The sequence below is a fragment of the Cnephaeus nilssonii genome (genome assembly GCF_951640355.1).
Source record: "Cnephaeus nilssonii genome assembly, chromosome: 10".
Taxonomy (NCBI): Eukaryota; Metazoa; Chordata; class Mammalia; order Chiroptera; family Vespertilionidae; genus Cnephaeus; species Cnephaeus nilssonii.
Window position 1 is genome coordinate 44,826,257 of NC_137081.1, and position 22,050 is coordinate 44,848,306.

Genomic DNA, 22,050 nt, shown 5'->3' on the forward strand with positions numbered 1-22,050 from the left:
AGAGGAGGAGGGAAAAGAGTTTCATTTTATAAATGATTAGGTTAAAGGAGACAGCGAAGGAAGCAGCCTTGGTGATATTAATGAGAATGAAGACAAGGAAAGCAGCCCTCAAGGCAAGACCTGACATTCCCCCGTGGCAGGCCCCTTTCTTCATCTGGGCTGCCCATGTGCCCTTCTACGTGTCATCTCCTTATTTTACTACTACTCTCGTTTCTTATTGAGAAAACTAAGGGCAGAGGCACATAGGGACTGAGCTTCCTGCTAATAACTGGGAGGTGAATCCCAGGGACCATGACCCCAGCCCACCTGCTCTCTTCTTCTAGAGATGACTTTGCTCACCCTTTGGAAGAATTTGTGTTCTGTCTGACTCAAATCCATTGAGAAAAGAGCATTTAAGCCCTTCTAGGTTGCCACTTGGCAGACTTGATCTTACAAATTTCCAGCAGTAGGGGAAGGAGGGTCAAGATGGCGGTGCAGGTAAATGCGGTATTCACTGCCTTCCACAATCCCATCAAAATGTTCCTATGATGCTCTCAGCCCTCTAACACTCACAATTCCATGTCCCCCAGGCACTCCCTGTGTTGGGCTACAGATAGGGAAGGTGGAGAGGGAGCGAGCACAGAGTGAGCCTTCATTAATGCCTCTTTGGTTTGTTTCCTAGGGTGGCTCTATGTTCTGACCTACAGCCAGAAAATACGTATTACAAATGGGTCCTAAAAAGAAATGGACTCTTCCCCAATTAAATTTCATACATTTCAACACATCAATCATGTGTTGAAAATAAAAATTCTCCCTTCTTACCTAGGCATGAATGAATCCAAATTGGGCTATGAAAATCTCATCCTAAAAAGCTAGGCAGAGAGAACAGATAAAGGCAGAGGTATTCAGCTCTCTGCTTTTCTTGGCTTTCTCCACTGAAGACTTCCCTCAGGATTGACCGTAATTGATTTTTGTTTGTTTCTGGAGAGCAGATGCATTCTACTGCTTTTTATTATGTTTCTGTTACTACTGAAAAGGAGAAACAGTAAGGGAAAATATTCCTTTTGGCACCAGAGCCAATTCAGAAATACTAATCAGGTGGTGAAAAATATGAATTTAGCCTCCATTACAAGATGCACAATAATTCCCCAGTAGATTATAATGAGGAAATAGGTTTCGTGAAAACCATATGCAGGTCCTTTTGAAAGCAGGTAATTCTTTTTACTCAAGTACTTGCTCACAGAAGCCTTTTGCAATGCACAACATTTTAAGCCAAGTGATTAGAATAACAAGCTAGATTGGGACACAAAGCTCATGGCAGAACTCTGGTAACCCAGTGCAATAAAAAGTCATATAAGTCCGCATCCTACTTAATTCAAATATTTAATGAAGGCCTATTGTGTGCAAAGCAATGTGCTAGGCTAAAGTAGAAGACTTTGATAAAGTGCTCCGTCTAAATGAGTTCTTGATCTTGCTGGGAAAGTGAAACTTCTAAGGGCTAAATAATTAGTGAGGCAATCTAAGTCAAATAAAAGCAACCACATTCCGATTTCAAATTTTCTCTTTCTTATTTCAGGTGAGAAAATCTCTAGGAAGTGGGGAGAATAACATTCAATTATTTAATGAAAAATATAACTTTTAGAAATTACATTCCCTTGTTTTGACATTTTGGAATAATACAACTAAGGTCTTAGAAAAGTATGCCTCAGTCTTGTAATTCATGATCATCAATGTCATCACTCTCTCGTTAACCAGATGAAATTAAAGGAATGACCAAGTCAGACTCATAGACAGATTCCATCACTGTGAAAAAACTTTGTTTTTCCATTTATTAAATAATGGAAAAATCATCTACAGACTTCTTTGGCTTCTATCTGCAGCTTTTTTATTTTGTAAGTCTTTCCTAGTTCAAAATTGGCATATAGATTTCCAATTTCAGCTTCCACATATATAGACATTAGAAGTTGTTACTCCCATCCTTACAACATGAAAAAGCTAAAAAATGTGAAAATAATGACTTCTCTCGGGCCAGAGGAAACTGCCACCCCAAAATGTGGAGAGTCAAGGGAATCCTGAGAGTTAACAACTGAGATCTGGCTACCTGGAACAGAAACCACAGACTGGTAGGAACACTTAAATGGGGTTAAATTAATTAAACAAGGAACTCATTAGACTGATGTGGCTGTAAGGCCAAGGCAGCTTATGTAAGCAGCCAAAGTCTAAGCCTATAAATGCCTCAAGGTTATGAAATTAAAACCTAAGTACAACCAATCACACACAGCCAACTAGGCTTAAAGCTACAGCCAGGTAATTTCCTTGCTTTGCTTCCACCTTTTCTCTATAAAAGTACCTCCCTGAGCACCTGTTGGTAGAGTACTCCTAACCACTTCTGGTTGGGGTCTGATCCAAATCAACTTTTGCTCAAATAAACTTAAAATGTTTAATATGCCTCAGTTTACCTTTTAACAGTGGTAATTTTGAAGAACTGCTAGAGACTGAATGTGGAGTAGCTTGAGAGTAAGAAACTTCTGGAGGATAGTCTTAGGTGGATTCCCATACCTCCTAGAACTCCATCAGGCTTTCTTGATGAAGAGCCAAAAAAGATCTTATGGGTCTGTGGTAGGGGGGAGTGGGGGTGTAGGGTTGGGGAGGGGGAAGCATTGTGAAATACAACCAGAGTGTTCTCTGTAACAAAGGGAAAAGACTCTACTAGATTCTTATCCCCCATGGGGGAAGGCATTTCTTTGACTCTAGTCCCCTCCAGCCTTCCTGTCTCAACTAAAAGAGAAAAAGAAGCTAAGAAATAATTGTGAATGACTGAAATTTAGTGTCAATATTTAAGACACTTCCTTTCCCCTCCTTGCCCCAACCATGCCAGTAGAAAAGTCATGGATTACAACTGAAAGAGCTGCAAGATACAGACTCTAAGCTACAAAGTAATCATGGGGATATAAGTAAAGCAGAGGGAATATAGTCAATAATATTGCAATAACTATGTATGGTGCCAGTTGGGATACTGGAAATCTTAAGGGGAACACTATGTAAAGTATATAATTGTCTAACCAGTAAGCTATACACCTGAAACCAATACAAAATAAAATTGACAGAAAAAAATGTAGACTTTATCTAAGGAGGAGTTCTTAGGGAAGCCCAAACTAAACCCAGGAGACAAAACCAAGGACACTAGAAGCCTCTAGCATCTATGACTATAACAAACATTAAACTCAGCTCAAACCCTAGCCAGATTAACAAAAAAAACTCACACTAAAGGTCTACTTTCCATTCCTCTTATTCAAAAACATCATGTCAGGCTTGTAACCAAAAATTACAAGGCATGCTAAAGGCAAGGAAAAGCAAACTCTGAAGAGACTAAATAAATATCAGAGCCAGACTCAGATATGACAGAGAGTTTGGGATTGTCAGACAGAAAATTTAAGTGAACTATGATTAATATGTTAATTATGGAACCATAGTCTATTAATAATACTAATGAAAAAGTAGACAATATGCAAGAACATATTGGGTAAAATAAGCACAGAGACAAGAACTCTAAAAAAGAAATGTCTTCCGTCCCTCTCCTTCCCCAATGGACCAGCAACAGAGAAGGAAGGGCAGAAAGGGTGGGAGTGGAAGAAGGCAGACCACATCCCTGTATCAAGTGCTGGAACCACCAGCCCAGTCTTTTCAGGGATTCTATTCCAACAAAGCTAGAAGTTAGAAACTGGACCTAGCAAGTTATTTTATAGATATTAACGAACTGATTCTAAAATTCATATAACGAGGCAAAAGGCCCAGAATTAACACAATATTGAAGGAGAAGAATGAAGTTGGGGGACTGATGTTATTCCACTTCAAGACTTACTATAAAGCTACAGTAATCAAGACAGTGTGGTGTTGGCAGAAAAACAGACAAATGGAAACATAATAGAGAGCCCAGAAATAGACCTACATAAACGACCCACACAAATTGATCTTTGACAAAGGAGCAATGACAATGGAATGGAGAAAAGACAATCTTTTCAACAATTGGCACTGGAACAACTAGATATATCCACATTCAAAAAAATGAGCCTGGACACAGACCTTACACCATTCACAAACAATAATTCAAAATGAATCACAGACCTGGATGTAAAATTAGGTAACATAACAACACATTTGTAAAAATATACTGTAAATAAAAACATGTAATATGAGTTGCCATGTTCTGTAATTCTAGTTTGAATAAAAAATATATAAATATAAACTTATTCTATGGACATTTAAGAATACCCTCTGTAATGTGCTAAAGTTAATTTAGAATTCAAAGGGGATTATTCTGGTAAATGATGCTAAATTTGGGTTACAATGCTGGATTTGGGCTACAAAATACTTAAAACAAGATTGGCCCAATTAGGAACACACCCTCTCACACAATCTGAGAAACTATAGAAACTCCTTTAAAAAAAATCAGCCCATAGCCTGGCCAGTGTGGGTCAGTGGTTGAGTGTTGACCTCTGAACCAGGAGGTCACAGTTCTATTTTCCAGTCAGAGAATATGCCAGAGCACATGCCCAGGTTTCGGCTCGATACCCAGTTGGGGACATGCAGGAGGCAGCCAATCAATGATTCTCATCATTGATGTTTCTATCTCTCTCTCCTCCCATCCTCTCTGAAATTAATAAGAATATATATATATATATATATATATATATATATATATATATATATATATTTTTTTTTTAAATCAGCCCACGACAAATGATTTTTCTCATCCTTGGTGCTTTAAAGATTCATAATTAATGCATCAGATGAAACAATTTAAAGAACCATTTGGGGAGATTAGTGATCAGGTAAAGGCAAAACAGTGAAAACTCATAACTTACCTTGCATCTATCATGAGAAAATAAGAGAAAGTCAAGATGATGGAGAGAGATAGTTTCACATCTCTGGGTCCATCAGTCCTGAATTTCTTATTCTGAGGGAGCTATAGAATGTTTTCTACATACATCAATTGTGTCCTGAGCTGAACTTCCAGTCTTTCTGCATTTCCTGAATTTCCATTACTGCAAATATTTCACTGCTCGTGTCACAGCTGTTTACCTGTTTCTCTAAGTACAACATGAGCTCCTTAAAATAAAAATTAAAAAAATTGTGTTCTTGTTATCTCGGAATCCCCGTGGTGCTTTGTACCCAGGGATTATTCATTAAATATTTACTTGACTAGTACATGGAGAAATCTCTGGGGAGGTTTTTACCTGGCCGTGGTATAAAAAGAATGGAAAGAATTTTTCCTCCTCTCATTTCTGAAATTTCAGTTTTGCTCTTTATGGTTAGATATGGAAAGACTCAGTTTATTGGATGTTGGCAAATAATTTATGGACTACTTTACTTTTGTGTCTTCCTTCCTAGAGATAAATTTCTCTTCAGTTCATATCTGTAATATGGTGTTTTAAGGTTGAAAGGGAGAAACATTAACTTAAGCTGACACTTGCATTTCCTTTAGATCAACGAAGTTCTTAAAAACAGATGGTCTCAGAGGTGTGAAACCATCTCTCTCCATCATCTTGACTTTCTCTTATTTTCTCATGATAGACACAAGGTAAGTTTGAGTTTTCACTGTTTTGCTAAGTATTTCTGAATTTTTGGGGGGCAGTTTTGAGAATTCATACAAGTGATGGCACCCTCAAGATGCATATACATATGTATATCCAAAATTCTGCTTATAATTTCAGGGGTTAATTGAAATTTATAGAAGTCCATACACAGATCCTACATATGAACATGTGTATTCCTAACTACAGAACAAACCCACTATATAAAAGCCCAACAGAAATATGTGCATATATTCACCAAAAGACATGTACTAGAATGCTCCGAACACAACTATTCATAATGGCCCATCAACAACAGAATGGACAATATATTATGCTATATTTCCATAAAAGAATGAGATAAACTTCACAAATATAATATTTAATGAAAGAAGCTGGGTAGACAGTATGTGCCACGTGATTTCATTTATCTAAAGTATAAAAACAGATTAACCTTAGTTGGGGGTGGCTAGAAGAAAACACAAGTTTCTTTCTGGGGTGGTGGTGATGTTCTGTTTTTTTATTTGGGTGCAGTTTACATGCCTGTGTTTGTGAGAATGTATTTACCTAAACGACAAGTGTACATTTTTACGTGCATATGCTAAGCTTTAATGAAAAGTTAAAAGAAAAAAAACCTATGTTAGAACGAGAAATTTACTTAATCTCCTTATAAAAAAAAAAAAAAGAAAGTATTTACTAACCCTCCATTATACATAGAAAAAAGGAGAGCTTGGGATTTTGAAACTTAGCATCTGAATGGCACCCAGTCATATGTGATCCTGACACACGGCCCAGCGGGCAGCAGTCTGTGTGTGTGCAAAATCCTTGCCACCACCAACCTCCACAGAGGGTGGCATTCAGGAGTAGAACCCGTGGAGAGAGAGTGAGCCTCGGTGACTGCCTGGCATTTTTAACATATTCATTCATTTAGTAATCCTGGGAAAAATGTAGAATACTGATTGCAAATGTCAAGTATCTACTGCTTAAACACTAATAACGCCCTCAAAGGAATACAAATACATGAAAAATTAAAACAAAAAGAGTATTAAAGTTGGTATCTAATTAAATGTTTACAGCTATTTCATTTAAATAGTTGCTATACCTGGCAAACATAACTTTTTCAAGTAGATCATAATAAATATTAACAAAACATCAATGTATTTTATTTATTCATATATTCCATTGTAAATACAATACAATCACATGCTTCTCAGCTATTATGCTTAAGAAGCCCAATGATTTGACTCTCGAGAAAGTGAAAAGCCGTTTTCTACAGGCACATATAGGTTTCTGAAGATATAAGTTGAATCCATCAAAGCCTCAGAAATTCTCACAAATACTTTTAGGTAATGTATTAAATTCAAAATAAGTGACACACATTTCATGTTACATGTTGTGGAAACTCTACAACTCATGTTTAAAGTTACAGATGAAAGGCAGCGGCCAGAGCAAAGGCTGGGTCCCGGGTGCTGGAGGAAAACCGGTGCCGGCAGCCAGGGGAAGGAAGGCCTATTGCACGAATCTTCGTGCAACGGGCCTCCAGTAACTAATAATAAAATAGAACAATTTTAACAATATACTACAATAAAGGTTAAGTGAATGTGGCATTATTTTTTAAAATATATTTTTATTAATTTCAGAGAGGAAGGAAAAGGGAGAGAGAGATAGAAACATCAATGATGAGAGAGAATAATTGATCGGCTGCCTCCTGCAAGCCCCCCACTGGGGATCGAGCCCACAACCCGGGCATGTGCCCTTGACCAGAATCAAACCTGGGACCCCTCAGTTCCCAGGCTGATCCTCTATCCACTGAGCAAAACCGGCCAGGGCAGAATGTGGCATTATTAAGTAAAATACGGGTTACTTAACACAGGCACTGTGATAAGGGACAGTCCATCTGATAACTGAGAGGGCTACTAGGTGACTAATGGGCGGGGAGTATATACAGTGTGGATACGCTGGACAAAGGGAGGATTCACATCCTGGGAGGGACAGAGTGGAATAGAGCAAGATTTTATCACACTACTCAGAATGATGCATAATTTAAAACTCAGGAAGTGTTTATTTCCAGAAATTTCCATTTACTATTTTCGGACTTCTGTTGACTGAGGGTAACTGAGACCACAGAAACTGAAACAGTGGGGGAGACTACTGTTTAAGGGGACATCTTGGCTAGAAAAATTTATGTGCTGATGGAATAGAGTTAGAAAAATCAGTATGAACTAACTATAGATACAGATGGGTGTATAAACAAATATGTACAGGTACGTATATATGCTCAAGTTAGTATACTGTACCTGTACATATTTGTTTATATACCCATCTGTATCTATATTTAGTTCATACTGATTTTTCTAACTCTAATCCATCACCACATAAATTATTCTAGCCAAGATGTCCCCTTAAACAGTATGTATTTCCTTGCTCTCCCCGGTGAAAGGGCTTAGAAGCAAGAACATCCCAATAGAAACAAGCACACCTGCCACCTGGATCTTAGTTTCTAATACCATTCTTCAATTAAAGAAACCGAAGACTCTTGGCAAAATGGCTGTGGCTAAGACGGGGACAGAGAATATACACACATCTGGTTGTCTCAGAAAGGAAGAACATGTCCAAAATACAACAATGGGAGTATGCCAAAGAACACAGGAGCCAACTGAAAGGGCGCCCAATGGCCAAAGATGGAACAATTTGAGCAACAAAATAAATACAGTAGTATTGGATTACAACCCAAAGTATAAATCAAAAGTGCGTGAGTCCACCCTGATATAAATGACTGAATAAATAAATGTGAGAGAAGAGACAAATCTCTCATGTAGAAGGATTCTAAATAATTTATGTAGATTCACTATCAAGGAGGTGGAGCATAACACAAAAGTGTCCACAGTGCATGACTTCCTTCCAGAGTTTAGCATGGAAAGAGCCATGGGGGAGAGGGACTTCACAGTGGGAAAACCTGGCAAATACGACCTTAACCAGGTCATCAAGGTCAACATCAACAATGCTACGTTGTATTGATAATATGTATTCTTGATATGATGTGATGAAAATGGTGCATTACCTCTGTGGGTTTTCCCCCCAAAACCCATAATCTGAGTCTAATGAAAAAAAAAAAATCAGCCAAATCACAAATGAGGGACATCCTCCTAAATACCTGATTGTTATCCCTCAAATCTGTCAGGCATCAGTGAGGAAAGTCTGAGAAACCTACAAGAGCCTAAGGTGACGGCCACAAGATGTAAAGTGCTCTCCCTCCTGGACCAGAAAAAGGACACTGGGTAAAAAGAAAGGAAATCTGAATAAACAATGGACTTTATCGATAATGTACCAATATCGGTTCATGAAAAATGCTGAAGGATTGAAACTCTCAACCCATAATTCTCTATCCAGAGAAAATATCCATTAGGAATGAAGGTTAAAAGAGAAAAGAAAGACATTCCCAGATAAAGGAAAATTGGCGGCCAGCAGACCTGTTTTAGAAGAATTTCTAAAGGAAGTTTTTCGCACATAAGGGGACTAATACCAGGGAAAAACTCAGAATGTCAAAAATGAAGGAAGAACAGAAATGTAATAAAAAGTAATTCTGAAAACGGGGAGGGGATGGTGAGAAAACTAACTTTTACAAGATCCATATTGCTGTTTTTTTAAAAAAAAATTAATGCAGAGGAAATTCATTCTCCAAATGGTTGAGAAAATATTAAATAATAAAATAGTCTTTTTCAAACATAATTGAAAAAATCAGCTTATGGGAAAAATATATATATTGTAAACTAAATTTGGTTCTAAATATTAAACATGTAAAATACACAGAGTTCTGGGTGGTGGCATACACGGTAGTTGTTTAAAATAGTTTTATGTTTCCAAATATTCAATATAAGCTCTACTATATTTATAACCAGGAAAATATAGCCATTGTTTAAAAAATCCACTGTCTTGCTAGACTTCATTTTACACTCTTTACACATTTCCTTTTCGGCACACAATGTAAGCTTCAATGACTCATCTGAATGTATATTTGGCTCATAGAGTTTACAGACTTAAAATCAAATAGGTAAAAAAGAATTCCTATATCTAGGAAAAACAGAATTGCTTATCTGGTTCAGAACCCAGACTTAACAAGATCAAGTCTTGTTAATTTCCACATCATACATGTTAAGAAGACAGTGAAAAGGAAATTGTGATTCTGATGAAATAGAATGCATGGAATTTCTAAAGCACAATGCATACTGCAATCAAAGCTATTGCAAAATGTGATGTCAACATTATTCTCATGAGTGCTGCTGTCCTACATCTCGATAAACAAGGGGTGAAGACTAACCCCAAATGAGATATTGATTGCATTATGATGCTATCTGAGTACACCAAAGGAAGGGGGTGACTTTTCGGTAGTCAGCCAAATGTGCCTCACTGGGGAAGCGTAGTAAACAGCTACTATTTCCTGGCCCCCATTTTTCTGGGCACAGACCTTCTCTCCATTTGCAGAGCTGAGCCCACCCTGGCTCAGAGTTGGGGGTGAAGGGACCACATGACCCACACGAGACCCGTCAGTATTCTTCCTCAAGATTTTCTAACTGTAGCTGCCATGGAAGAACTAGAACCTGTTGGTGGCCACGTTTCCAGGCTTGGGGAGAAGTAGAAATAAGTAGAGCCCTTGGCTTCTGTCAACTGAAGGCCAGCTCCATACCTGTTCTTCCTCTGGACTGGGGCTGTGATCCCCAACTTACTCCCTTGTTTGCTTTTGTGGTGGCTTGGTATGCATTTCTGCCACCTGTAATCTACATAGTCTGAAGTTATACAATAACTGCATTCTTGTGAAGAGGGAGAATGCTGGGGTGTGTGTGGATAACTGAAACATTCTTTTTTCAGAAATCCTTTGCGTTCAAGTGATGTGGCTCTTACAATGTGTGAGGTATTTCAGCACTTGAGTCTAATTTCTCTCAGTACCATATTCTGATATAATTATCCATTTACCTATCTCTCTCCTGGGCTGTTTAAGCTATTAGGTTGTTTGCTCTTTGAATTAGTTTTATTGGACTTTGTATCTCTAGAGCCAAGGTATGTGCCTGCATGGTACATAATAGGTCCTTAATAAATGTTAGTTGATTTAAAAAGAATTAAATAAAATATGATAATTTTCCCTTCTATTATGGAATTACTTCACTCCTTCAAACTTTATTAATTGAACATTAATGGCTAGGTTAGAAAAATTAATTTATTTAAGAAAAAGGGGTTATTATCCCATTTAGTAGTATTAGAAACTATAGAGAATGATTAAACTAATTAAGAAAACAAACTGTTTCAAGCAGGCCATCCCCTTTAAAATCACTGAGTCATATAGAAATAATTTGTGGGATAAGTTACAAATAATATCCCTCTACCTATTCATTAAATTGGGTCCCTGAGGATGTCTATTAAGCAGCACTTTGTTAGCTTGATTCATTTCCTATTTGCTCTTAAAATATTCCATACATCAACCTTTTATTAATTCAGAAGGTGACATTGACAGTGACACATAGAGTTTAATTACAAACATAAATTCTCTTAAAAATTACAAAATATAACAGAGAGAAGTGACAAACCTAATAAAATTCTTGCTGATTGTTGTCTCATTTTTATTTCTTTCAGACACATTCTAATTTCATTCATGCCCCAGGCACATACTACTCAAATACCCAACATCGAACCTCATTATCACTCTCACAAATGTTTATTCTCATTAACTATTGACAGGACCGAGGAGGACGTACAGACAAAAGTCTAATAACACCTCATTCCTGGATTCTGTCTAGTACAATGACCTCCAAACTAGGTCTCCAAACTCACTTTATCCTCAGCTTTCCCTTGCGTAGCTGTTGGCAGCTGCATCCTTCCATGTGGTCAGGCCCCAAACGCTGAAGTTCTCCGTGACTCCCTTCTTTCTCTCTCTCCTCACATTTAACCCACCAGAAAATCCTATGAACTCCATTTTCAAAATCCATCTAGAATGCAACTCTTCCCATCATCTCCACTGGGACTCTACCATCGCCTCTACCTCTCCATGAAGTACCGCACTAGCTGCCTAGGTGTCAAAGAACTTAGTGACTTTGCTATTTAAGACTATTTCCATTCCCATTTGCTTACTTATGTAAACAGGCTTTCCCAGTATTTACTTATCTAAAAACCAAAAAGGGGAATAGAATTAATGTCAAACCCCTGTTGCATCGATAAATTCATTTTTAAAAAGCACCCAAATTACTCAGCGATGCATTTTCAATAATAATTTACTTTAACATTAACTAATTACTTACAAAAACCTATAAAATATTTACTTTGTTTTGACAACTGTGTACTACAGCTAACTGCCACACCTCATGCCACACTCTCTGCCCACCCGTGCCCATGACCCTTCACGGTACTTTTGTGTTTACATGTCTGCCTCCATCTGCTCACTGAACTCCCTGAAGGTACCATACTTTATTTTCATAGCCTGTCATAACTCAATCCAGAAGAAAAAATTTAATAGAAATTACAGTCATAAGCATTTTTAAATGCTAAGATTTAAATTTATATATCTTTTATTTTTATTTTTGATACATGCAAGTATACCATAAGAATAAGGTAATCAAGAAGAGACTTTAATCATAAAAATACATTACTACATGGGGTGCCATATTAACCCTGGACTCACATCTGGACAATTAGCATGAAGGCAAATTATATTCTATCTAATTTAAGAGATTTTTATATTTAGGTCTATGTTATTGCAGTTGAGCCTGTATATTGACTAATACATTGACACAATTAAAAAGTAATCTGGCCTAGAAAAATAATCACTTAATAGGATAAAATCCTCTGGGGAAAATAGAATGGGACTTTCATTTGATTTAAAGAATAAAAAAGAAATAATACAACACTGTCAACCATTAAAAAAGAGCATTTTCATATATTTTTTAAATGGTAAGTAACAAATTGTTTCCCACCATGCCTAACTCTGATTTAATACACAGGAAGCATTCTATAAAAACTTGGTTGTTAATAGAATCTCTGCTTGAGAAAATCTGTTTAACCTACAGGATTGGAATTAAATATCTTTCTATGGAGTTGGAGATTAAATACCCCTTTATTTAGGAAAGCCAAGTATCAACAGCATATTAGATGGAAGATGAATGAATGAATGAATTGGATATTTTATCCAATTTGGATATTTCCAATTATCAGGCATCTTACAAAGGAAAATAACATTTACTATTAACACTTCCACTTTTATCCAAAAATTGTGTGTCAGGTAACTAAAGCTTCGGCTTTCAGGTTAGACATGCAAAAATATTGGAATGGCCACCAGAGGGAGCCCAAGTGTTTTTCTAAATAGACCACACACCAAAGAGAGAGGAAGAAAAAACATAAAATATAAAGCTGGGGAAGTAGGAGGTTGGGGGGTAGGTGAGGGAGGGCCCATTATCTGTTTCATTTAAAAGAATACCTTGTTGAATGATAGAGCCACTTTTGCATTTATATTACAAATTCCTTTACTAGACAGTGTACATTGCAATGCTTTAACACTGAGAGGATTGGGTAAACATACTAGTATTAAAAAACCTCACATACCCTAAAGCTAGAAGGCCCAGGGTGGACTGCTATGATAACATCCATGATTCTCTGCTGTGCCCCACACAATCCAGGCGCCTTCCCCAGCTTATCTTGGAGTTCCTGTTCTGCCTCTCTATCCTCGTCCATCCTTGTAGTCAACTTTGGGTGTGGTTTCCTCACTTTGTTTGGGATCGGGTTATCTTATTACAGCACCAAGTAAGCACTTGGTGTGATTTGGGAATTTTTCATTCTCCTGGCTGAGCCAACTTATAAGGACATTAAGATGAATGACTTGCCATTTGGCATCCTAAGTTGTTTCCAGAACTTAGAACTGGACCAAGTCCTAACCGGATGCAAGGGCACCTTTTTAAAGCTTCCCAGCCCCAATCTCCATAGAAACCAGAACCCACTGGCCAACCTCCATGATCCTTCAGGCCAGAACACTGTCCTTGGGCTGAGGCTACAGACAAGGGTGTGATCTTATTTAGCATTAAGCTCCAGGGAACTTAATATATAGTGTTGTTTTTTCTGAGAGCAGTGTCAAGTTTTGGGATTTCCCCCATGCTTTACTGTCATTGATATCCCAAACAATCCTTTTATTGTAGTAGTTCAGGGATCACCATTTTATTGATGAGGAAACTGAAACTTATGGAGGTAAGTGACTTGTTCAATGCTGCTGGCTATTAAGTGTCAGCAACAAAAACTGATGCATTTCTGGGGACAGGGACTATAAAAATGAATGAGCATTGAACTCAGTTATACCAATGCCTCCTGAAATCGAAAGAAAATGATTGTCTTCCTTTTCCCCCAAATTATAAGTGAGTGAAAAGCATGACAAAAGTGACTTTAACGACTTATACTTGTTTTTTATCCAGTATTCTCATGTTTTCCTAAGTGTTGTTGTGTGTGTTTCTTCATATCTGGAAGGGGTAATTTTATCATGTATACAAACAAATTAGTACAAACAAATTAAGTTCCATAAGGTTAGGTCATCTGCTGAATGTTGCTAGATGTAAGATGCTGATTAATGCCTTGACTATGGAATCAAAAGCATTCTCATTAAATTTGACAATGATTCCCAACTGGGTGGGTGGGAGTGGCTGGCACTTAGAAGAATTGGAATGAAGTTTAAAATGACCTTGACAAATGGAAAAGGTAAAAGAGGGCAAGATTCAATGGAAATCTTTGCTGGGTGAGTCATTCAAGAGAAGGGAAAAGAAAGGACACAAAGGAGGACAACAGAAATAAGGGAGCACGGACTGAGCAAATTATAGCAGAAAAGGAGCTGGTATCAGAGTGAACAACAGGCTCCTAAGGCATCCGCCATCCAGATCGGCCATTTTAAAAAAGAAGACCCCTTCCTCCCCACTCCCACCCCCGCCCCATGTGTCTCCTGAGAGTGTACTGTGGGTTGCAGCACTGGCTAAGCACTTGGCTTGCTTCATCCCATTAATCGTCCTGGAGATGAGGAAACAGAGGACTAAGGAGGTTAACTAACTTGTTTACCTTCACATGGGTAGTAAGTAGCAGAGCTGGACTTCAACTCAAGCCCGGAGAGCTCCTAAGGCCACACCTTATGCCACACTCTCTGCCCACACATGCCCATGACCCTTCACGGTACTTTTGTGTTCACATGTCTGCCTCCATCTGCAACTGTTCACTGCAACTCCCTGAAGGAACCGTATTTTATTTTTGGAGCCTGACATGGGCCTGGGATCGGTCAATACACATGCAATAAATGAAAGGTTTTTGAGCAAATAGATGGCATATTCTATGGCTATTTCTGAATCATCCTTTGAAGGAAAATAGAAAATAAAACTAAGTTAAAGTGAAGAGAACTTAAACATTTATAAAAACTGGCAATAAGAACGCCAGATCATATTACTAAAGGTGGCTTTATAAATTTTGTTTTGGAAAATTTTAAGAATGAAAATAGATAAATATATATCTATACAATCAAACATATGTATGTGTCTGTATATGTGTGTATGTGCATGTATATGTGTATCTATCACCTATCTCGCTTCAATGCAATTTTACCTCAAGGTAAAGAGAATGACTATAGAATATTTTAATATCTCTGGACTCAGGGGAGTCGGTCTGACACAGAATTGTTACTAGAAAAGAATTCAAATCCTAAATGACATGCAATCACTAGATTAATTTATCCAATCTGAGAACACTGCATTTATCTCTCCTACACATAAGACATATTTTGCAAATAATTTGGTTTCAATTTCTCAAAACAAGAACAATGAAGCTTCGAATTCATCAAACATAAAAGATACTATGCATTTTATCCCCACAATCAGTTGAGATAATACACTAGCAACCCAAAGTTACTGGTGATGAACATAATTGCCTGCAGCACAGGATGAAATATTTCTGTGGACAACAATTCCCTCTCCCATAACTTTGGAATCAGCAGTGGAGCACATTATTATCAACATGAGATTAGGTTCCTTGTCCCCGCTGATAGTGGAACTAATTCTCAGCATCAAGCTGCTACTGAGCAGGCTCACCTGAAGGCCATGCTATGTTTTAAAGTGAGAGCCAGAGAAGTTGTTAGCTAGAGAGAGTGGGAATCTCATTTTTTTTCTGATGATGGTGCTTAACTATTAAATGCTACCCAGGTCCTCTCTGGGACATCTGGCCAAGGCAAATTCTGATTACAGAAACAATTGAGAGAATATATTCAAAGCAGCCCTAGAAAACCATCAGTGACAATCCAAAAAACCCATCAGCCTGGCAGCAACATTTAAAGGTTCCATTTTCCTGTCCTGGCTGGCGGGCTCAGTGATTAGAGCATAGGCCTGCAGACCAGAGGGTCTCAGGTTTGATTCCGGTTAAGGGTACATGTCTGGATTGTAAATTCAATCCCTACTCCCATTTGGGGGCATGTGGGAGGCAACCAATTGATGTGTCTCTCTCACATCGATATTTCTCTCTCTCTCTCCCCTTCTGCTCTCTCTAAAAATCAATGGAAAAAATATTCTCACTCCTCAGGTGAGGATTTAAAAAAAAAAGTTCTATGTCCTAAAAAAATTTTTTTAATGTAGAAGAACCAAAACTGGAGCATTAAAACAATCACCAAATGCAATCCATAATATTATAAACACAATTCTAAAATATGCTAACAAGGCAGCACCCCAATATACCCCAATAGGTGCCCCTTTGCCAAGGAAACTCACGACAAGTAGGTCCCATGAACACGGCTGAGAACATTTAGAGGCAACAAACACATGGTCTAATTGACAACACAAGGTCAGATTTTTAGAGTGTTACCTGCACTTACTATTTACCACTTAGCTGAAGGACAGCTGCCTGCGCATTACCTTAAAAATTCCACCAATAAACCACTGCAGAAGCTAGAGAGGGAGGCAGACAGCACGGCCAGCTCTTACACAGAGTAGAGGAACAGATGGAATAAAAAGCAGAAAGAAATTCACAAGGGCATTCTGCCCCGTAAAACGCATAACTCACAAACACAAAAACAAACATGTCTTCAGAGAGCTGAAGCTGTCCGCGGCACCTTCAACATCGTCACTGGTGTGCTCCAGGCTGGGCAAAGCAAGTCCTGGCTCACTGAGCGACGCATTCCTTCCGCCAGCTGGAGAAATGCGTGTTTACACACCAGACATCACGCAGAACGGGGTCAGCAACACCCTAGATCTAATCTTCACCAGGCGATAAGCAATTTGCCCTTCAAAATCAAAACGAGCAGGCTCAGGATTTTCTAAGGCCCCAGCATTTGGTTGGTTTGCTCTCCTGTGTGGAGCTTTGCACCCTCAGCCCACGTGACATGTGTGTTGTCTCAGGGTGGGGTCAGCACTGGGGAAACTATTCTCACCCAGGAACAGAGAGAACGGCTGCTGGGTTAGCCCTCAAACTCTGGCCACGACACTCGGATAAGCTCCGAACATGGACCAGTCATGCTTTAAAGCAAGATTTTAAAAACCTTTGTTTCTATAGAAAACTGTTGGTTTTGATTCCCATAGGTGTGCTAAAGGGGTTTTATGGGATTATCTACGTTTTTTACACTTTAGTTTGTATCAGCAACCATGCCTTCCTTTCTTCTTCATCTGGCCCAGAACCATAGCCAGTTTATAATGGCAAAATAAGATGTTGTCATTTAATTGGTGGGAAATATTCCAATTTGTTTTCTCTAACCTTGAAAAAGAGCAACAATAGAGATGAATGTTATTATAGTCCCTAAAAACTCCTAAAATTCCTAACCTTTTAACCCTAATAGTTACTTGCTTATTATTACTCTCTCCTCAATGAGAATTTTCAAAAACTGTGTAGATTATTCCCTATCTGATATTTAAAACCTTGTCTTTATAATAATTTCTGAAAATTGTTCTTCATATAAATGACCCACTATTTTAAAGCATTTGACAAACTTTGTCATCTTTTTATTATTATTATTATTGATATATTTCAGAGAGGAAGGGAAAGGGAGAGAGAGAAATATCAGCGATGAGAGAGAATCATTGGTCAGCTGCCTCCTGCATGTCCCCCACTGGGGATCCAGCCCACAACCTGGGCATGTGCCCTGACCAGGAATCAAACCGTGACCTCCTGGCTCATAAGTCGATGCTCAACCACTGAGCTACTGTGGCCGGACTTAAGTCATCTTTTTAAAATTAGACCTACGAATAGTTTTATAAGACCCCCCCTCCCCAAAACTTGCTCATTATTAATAGCTAGTGTCAGTTCTTCCAGCGCTTTGGAAACCTTTGATCTCTGCATTGGTAGTGTTCTTTGCTGGGAAAGTATGCTTCCACACTTAGCAAGAAACTTGCTAGCAACACTATCAATACTACACCTGCCTTAAAAATGAAGATCTCAAATGACCTTTTTGGAAACTAAGATGTTATAAGTCAAGATATGGGATTATTTTGTAATTTCTTCCTGAGTCTATTTTCCAGCTTCTTGCACACTTAGGAAGAAAACTGTAAACTTCTTAGACTACAAAACTCCATAGCAGTGGTCTCTCAGAAGGATATATAGCACAGTAAGCAGCAAAATCTACATAAGTAGCAAGAAATTATAGGCAAGCTCATTCCTTCAAAGGACAACAGTAATATTCAACTATAAAGCTTTCTTTTATTTGTGATTTTTTTTTTTTTTTAGCTTCTGTGTTAAACATGGTCAGTCAGGTATGGCACATATAGAAGACAGAAAAAAAATACAACTTAAATCAAAGAGAAGAATTTCTTTATAAACCTAATAGCCACAAACAATTACACCCTTACCAAAATAGTCTTTCTTGCCTTATTGGGTCAATGGTCATTTTTGTAATATTTTCATCAATTATTTTATAGGTTCCAGTATCCTGTGGTACCTAAAGTTAAAAATCCCTATCAATTACAGTAAGTAGTCAATGAAATACTCTTGCAAGTTAACTGCCAGCCCATTTGTTTCTACGAAAGTGCAATTTATGAAGAGAAAGTTCTTTTTATGCGAGGTAAGCCTGGGTCTGGAAAGAAAATAGAGCTGGCAAGGCAGGTAAAAACACCACTTCCTGACATCTACATACTTGATTAAAAGTTAAACATGGTGATTAACAAAATCGAGAGTAGAAGCTGGAAAGGAGAATATATTCTTTCCACAAAGACTCTGTTTGGACACTGAAACAATAGTCTAAGTGCTTTTATTTCAGTCACAGGCATGTTATTGCTATTTAGAAACATAAAGGGAATATAATATTGCCCAGCATGTAGTTAAAGAACGTAAAGGATTAAAGAAACCATCACAACACAACTTGTCTCTTCCAAAGGAAAAACTTCAATTAGCACCACTTTAAGGATCTTAAGCTTCTTTTTATCTTTCTAGGAGCTTCAACTCTGCTCACCAATGTCTTTCATCTCATTTGCTTTACTCTGACCGAAGGCACTGGAGAGGTTTCCTAAGAGCACAGGGTGACAGGACATCCACTCTATTTGCTGAGAGAGAAAACGTGTGCTTGTCCATTTGCCAGAGGATTTGACACAGAATGGCCCAAACAAATGCAATTAAGCAGACACCACAACTAACGCAGGGGAGACCGCCTGGCCAGCCCCTAAATCACTGTACCAAACTTCCTGCAAACTTCAAATCCCTATTTTGTCCCAAAGTGAGCTACATGGTGACAACTGGTAGGCTTTCTGCTTAGAACCTTGTGCCTGTCCTCCCACTGCAGGGAGGTCCCAACGAAAGGTCACCTGGGGCCTCAGAGAGACAGAGCTTCCTTTTGAAGCTTAGAACATTTTAGACTCCCTGGGGTCTGGCCATTCTGTACGCTCTCCTCATCACTGAAGGTCCCTGGGTGAGGAAGCAGCAGGCCCTTTTATCATCTTTATTTGGCGAAGGACCTGTGTGTTTTTTGTTATGGGTGCTTTGGGACATCCGGGTCCAAAATGGTGGCAGAATTAGTATGTTACTTTGGGCTCTGAAGGCTACGGCTTTACACTCCCGGGAGCCTGGTTGTCTAGAGCTTTTCCCAACACACACAGATTTTTTAAAAATTCAACTTATTGGGGTGACACTGGTTAATAAAATTATACAGGTTTCAGATGGACAATTCTATAACACATCATCTGTATGTTGTATTGTGTGTTCACCACCCCAAGTCAAGTCTCCTTCCATCACCATTTATCCCCCATACCTCTCCTACCTCCCCCACCCCCCTTCCCCTCTAGTCATCACCATACTGTTGTCTATGTCTAAAGCTATTTTTTAAATAGCAAATGATCAATGGAAAGGCTCATGGAAGAAAGGTATTTTAAGGAGAGCCATAAAGGCAAAAAGAGAGTTACTTTATAAAAGCTAGGACATTTTCAGAGAAGGAAGGATAGCTAGAAAATGAGAGGAGCTTAGGAAACAAATAATTATAATAATAGTCCTAACATTTACTGAGTTCTACTGTAATATCTCTATGCTTCCCACAGACTATCTCATTCAATATTCCTAATGGCCTTTTAGGGTGGTCAGGACTAACATCCACGTTTTGAAGATGAGGCAATGATGTTTAGAGAAGTCAAGCAGCTTGCACGGGGCCTCACAGGGAGGAACTAAAACCCTTTGCTGAACAAGCCACGTAAAATTTTGGTGTGAAATTTGAAGTAACACTGCTTGGTCTTGAACCCAAATCTGTAGCGGTACAGCAGTGGGCCAGAGTTCCCACCCAGCCCTTTACAACCAAGATTATAAAAAGAGGGAGATCTAAAGAAAGCTATTGTCAGATCTCTGATAAGGAACACAAATCATCGGAATTTAATTAAGACCTTGCCTTAGCCCGTAGACATAGGACTGAAAGCAGGGAAAGAACAGGGGGACAATTCTGTAGCATTGCCACTTGGGTACAGCAGTCAAGGAACACAATGGCAAGATGACCCATCTGAGAGCCACCGAGCACCACAGCCGGTGAATCACTACATGCTTCCATCAGGAACCCTTCCATGTTGTTGTCTAAATCCAGATTCCAGTTAATATAATCAACATCATTATTGATTATTTACATGTAAAGACGATGCCACTACACCACTACCATCCTTAGAACTCACACTTGGTACTGTTTCTTAGGAAAGGTTTGTCCTAAACCTTCTACCTGTTTCCATAAACAACTACAACAATTAATTATTTTTCTACTTCCAAAGAGAAATAATGACTTTAATGTACTTGGATCCAATTAGGCACATTCCTCCTCTGACCCTGAATTTCAAATTTTGTATTCCTACTAAGGAAAAACAACACATTTTCTTTAGGCTGTTAAACTGATGATCTACCGCTATGCATGCATCATGGGAAAAAGAAAATGTTAAGCACTTGGACTGTTTGCCCCTGAAATGACCTTTGTTCAGACTCCTTAATGCCAAGGACATGTGATGACCATGTCATAGCAATCGACCTTCTCCCCTTTATACTTCAGAGTGACCCACCAAAGATGCCAGAATAAGATTAGAACAATATTTATTGCTCTGTTGAATGTGAATAAAGAGCTCTCTTTGCTGGTGAGGTTACCATGATTATTTTTTACCTTTTGACAGTTTTTAGAAGCTAGGCAGAGAGAGTAGCTACTCACATTCTCCTTGTCAGGAATCCCTAGAAGAGGAAAAGGAGAGAGAGACCGTGAGTTGTAAGATCAACCTGTAAAACGGAACTGAAATCCCTTGCTGAATCAAACCAAGTAAAATTTTGGTGTTAAAAAACAACCAACAACTACATAATACTGCTTAGAAGAAGAGCAGCACCTATCAAATCTGTAATATAAATAAATCAGTGAATCAGGAGCAGGACTGAGTACCGGACAACACAATCTCATGCTGATTTTGCTTCTCTACCATATGCTTTACGTTCCCAGAGGTAAAATTTACCCCTGACTCATTTACACCATGTGAGCTCCAAATTCCTCTGTGTTGGGCACCAGAACACTCAGAATGTTAGACAGACACATCAAGTGTAAGTGGCACGTTTGTATTTTTACATTTCAAATCACCTCACACTGCTCTAGGGATTTGAACCTAGGGGCAGGTTGCACATGAAACCCACCAGAACACAACTTCCATTGGGGGAAAAGCAAACTCCTGTTTGCCTCCAAGTCAGGGCTGAGCAGGGCAGTGGCTGTTTCCAGGGATATCTCAGTTTTCTGAGCAAAAGAGTTAAACATTCATCCATTCACTTCTTTGTTTATTCACTGACAACATTTCATGAGCAACTACTATAGGCAAGCCCTGGTCCTCTGCACTTCCTCTGGGGCTGCTGCTCTGACAGACACGGTGGTTAAGGGGGGAGGGGGTCACACTGGAAGGTCACAGCCCCAACAGAGCTTAGTGCCCCCAGGACAGTGGCACAATTGGCCTTATGTTGAGGAGACAGAAGTACAGGTGCTTTTCACATGTGACCGCACCTAGTTTTGAACCACGGGGGCAGTGTGAGGTGGTTTGCAATG

General features: G+C 38.7%; 1 protein-coding gene across 11 annotated transcripts in view; it reads right to left on the reverse strand.

The window, feature by feature from the left end:
• The window catches only part of RAPGEF4 (Rap guanine nucleotide exchange factor 4), a 269,856-nt gene that overhangs the window by 93,762 nt on the left and 154,044 nt on the right, over window positions 1-22,050 (reverse strand). For 7 of the 11 annotated variants that reach the window (XM_079782132.1, XM_079782138.1, XM_079782137.1 and 4 more), the window contains one exon: window positions 21,184-21,203. The exons of 2 other annotated variants lie outside the window; for them this stretch is intronic. In XM_079782132.1, the coding sequence (XP_079638258.1) occupies window positions 21,184-21,203 (20 nt within the window). Of the gene's footprint in view, window positions 1-16,601; window positions 16,678-21,183; window positions 21,204-22,050 lie in introns of those variants that run through there. 2 more of the 11 variants (XM_079782133.1, XM_079782134.1) reach the window with 2 other exon arrangements.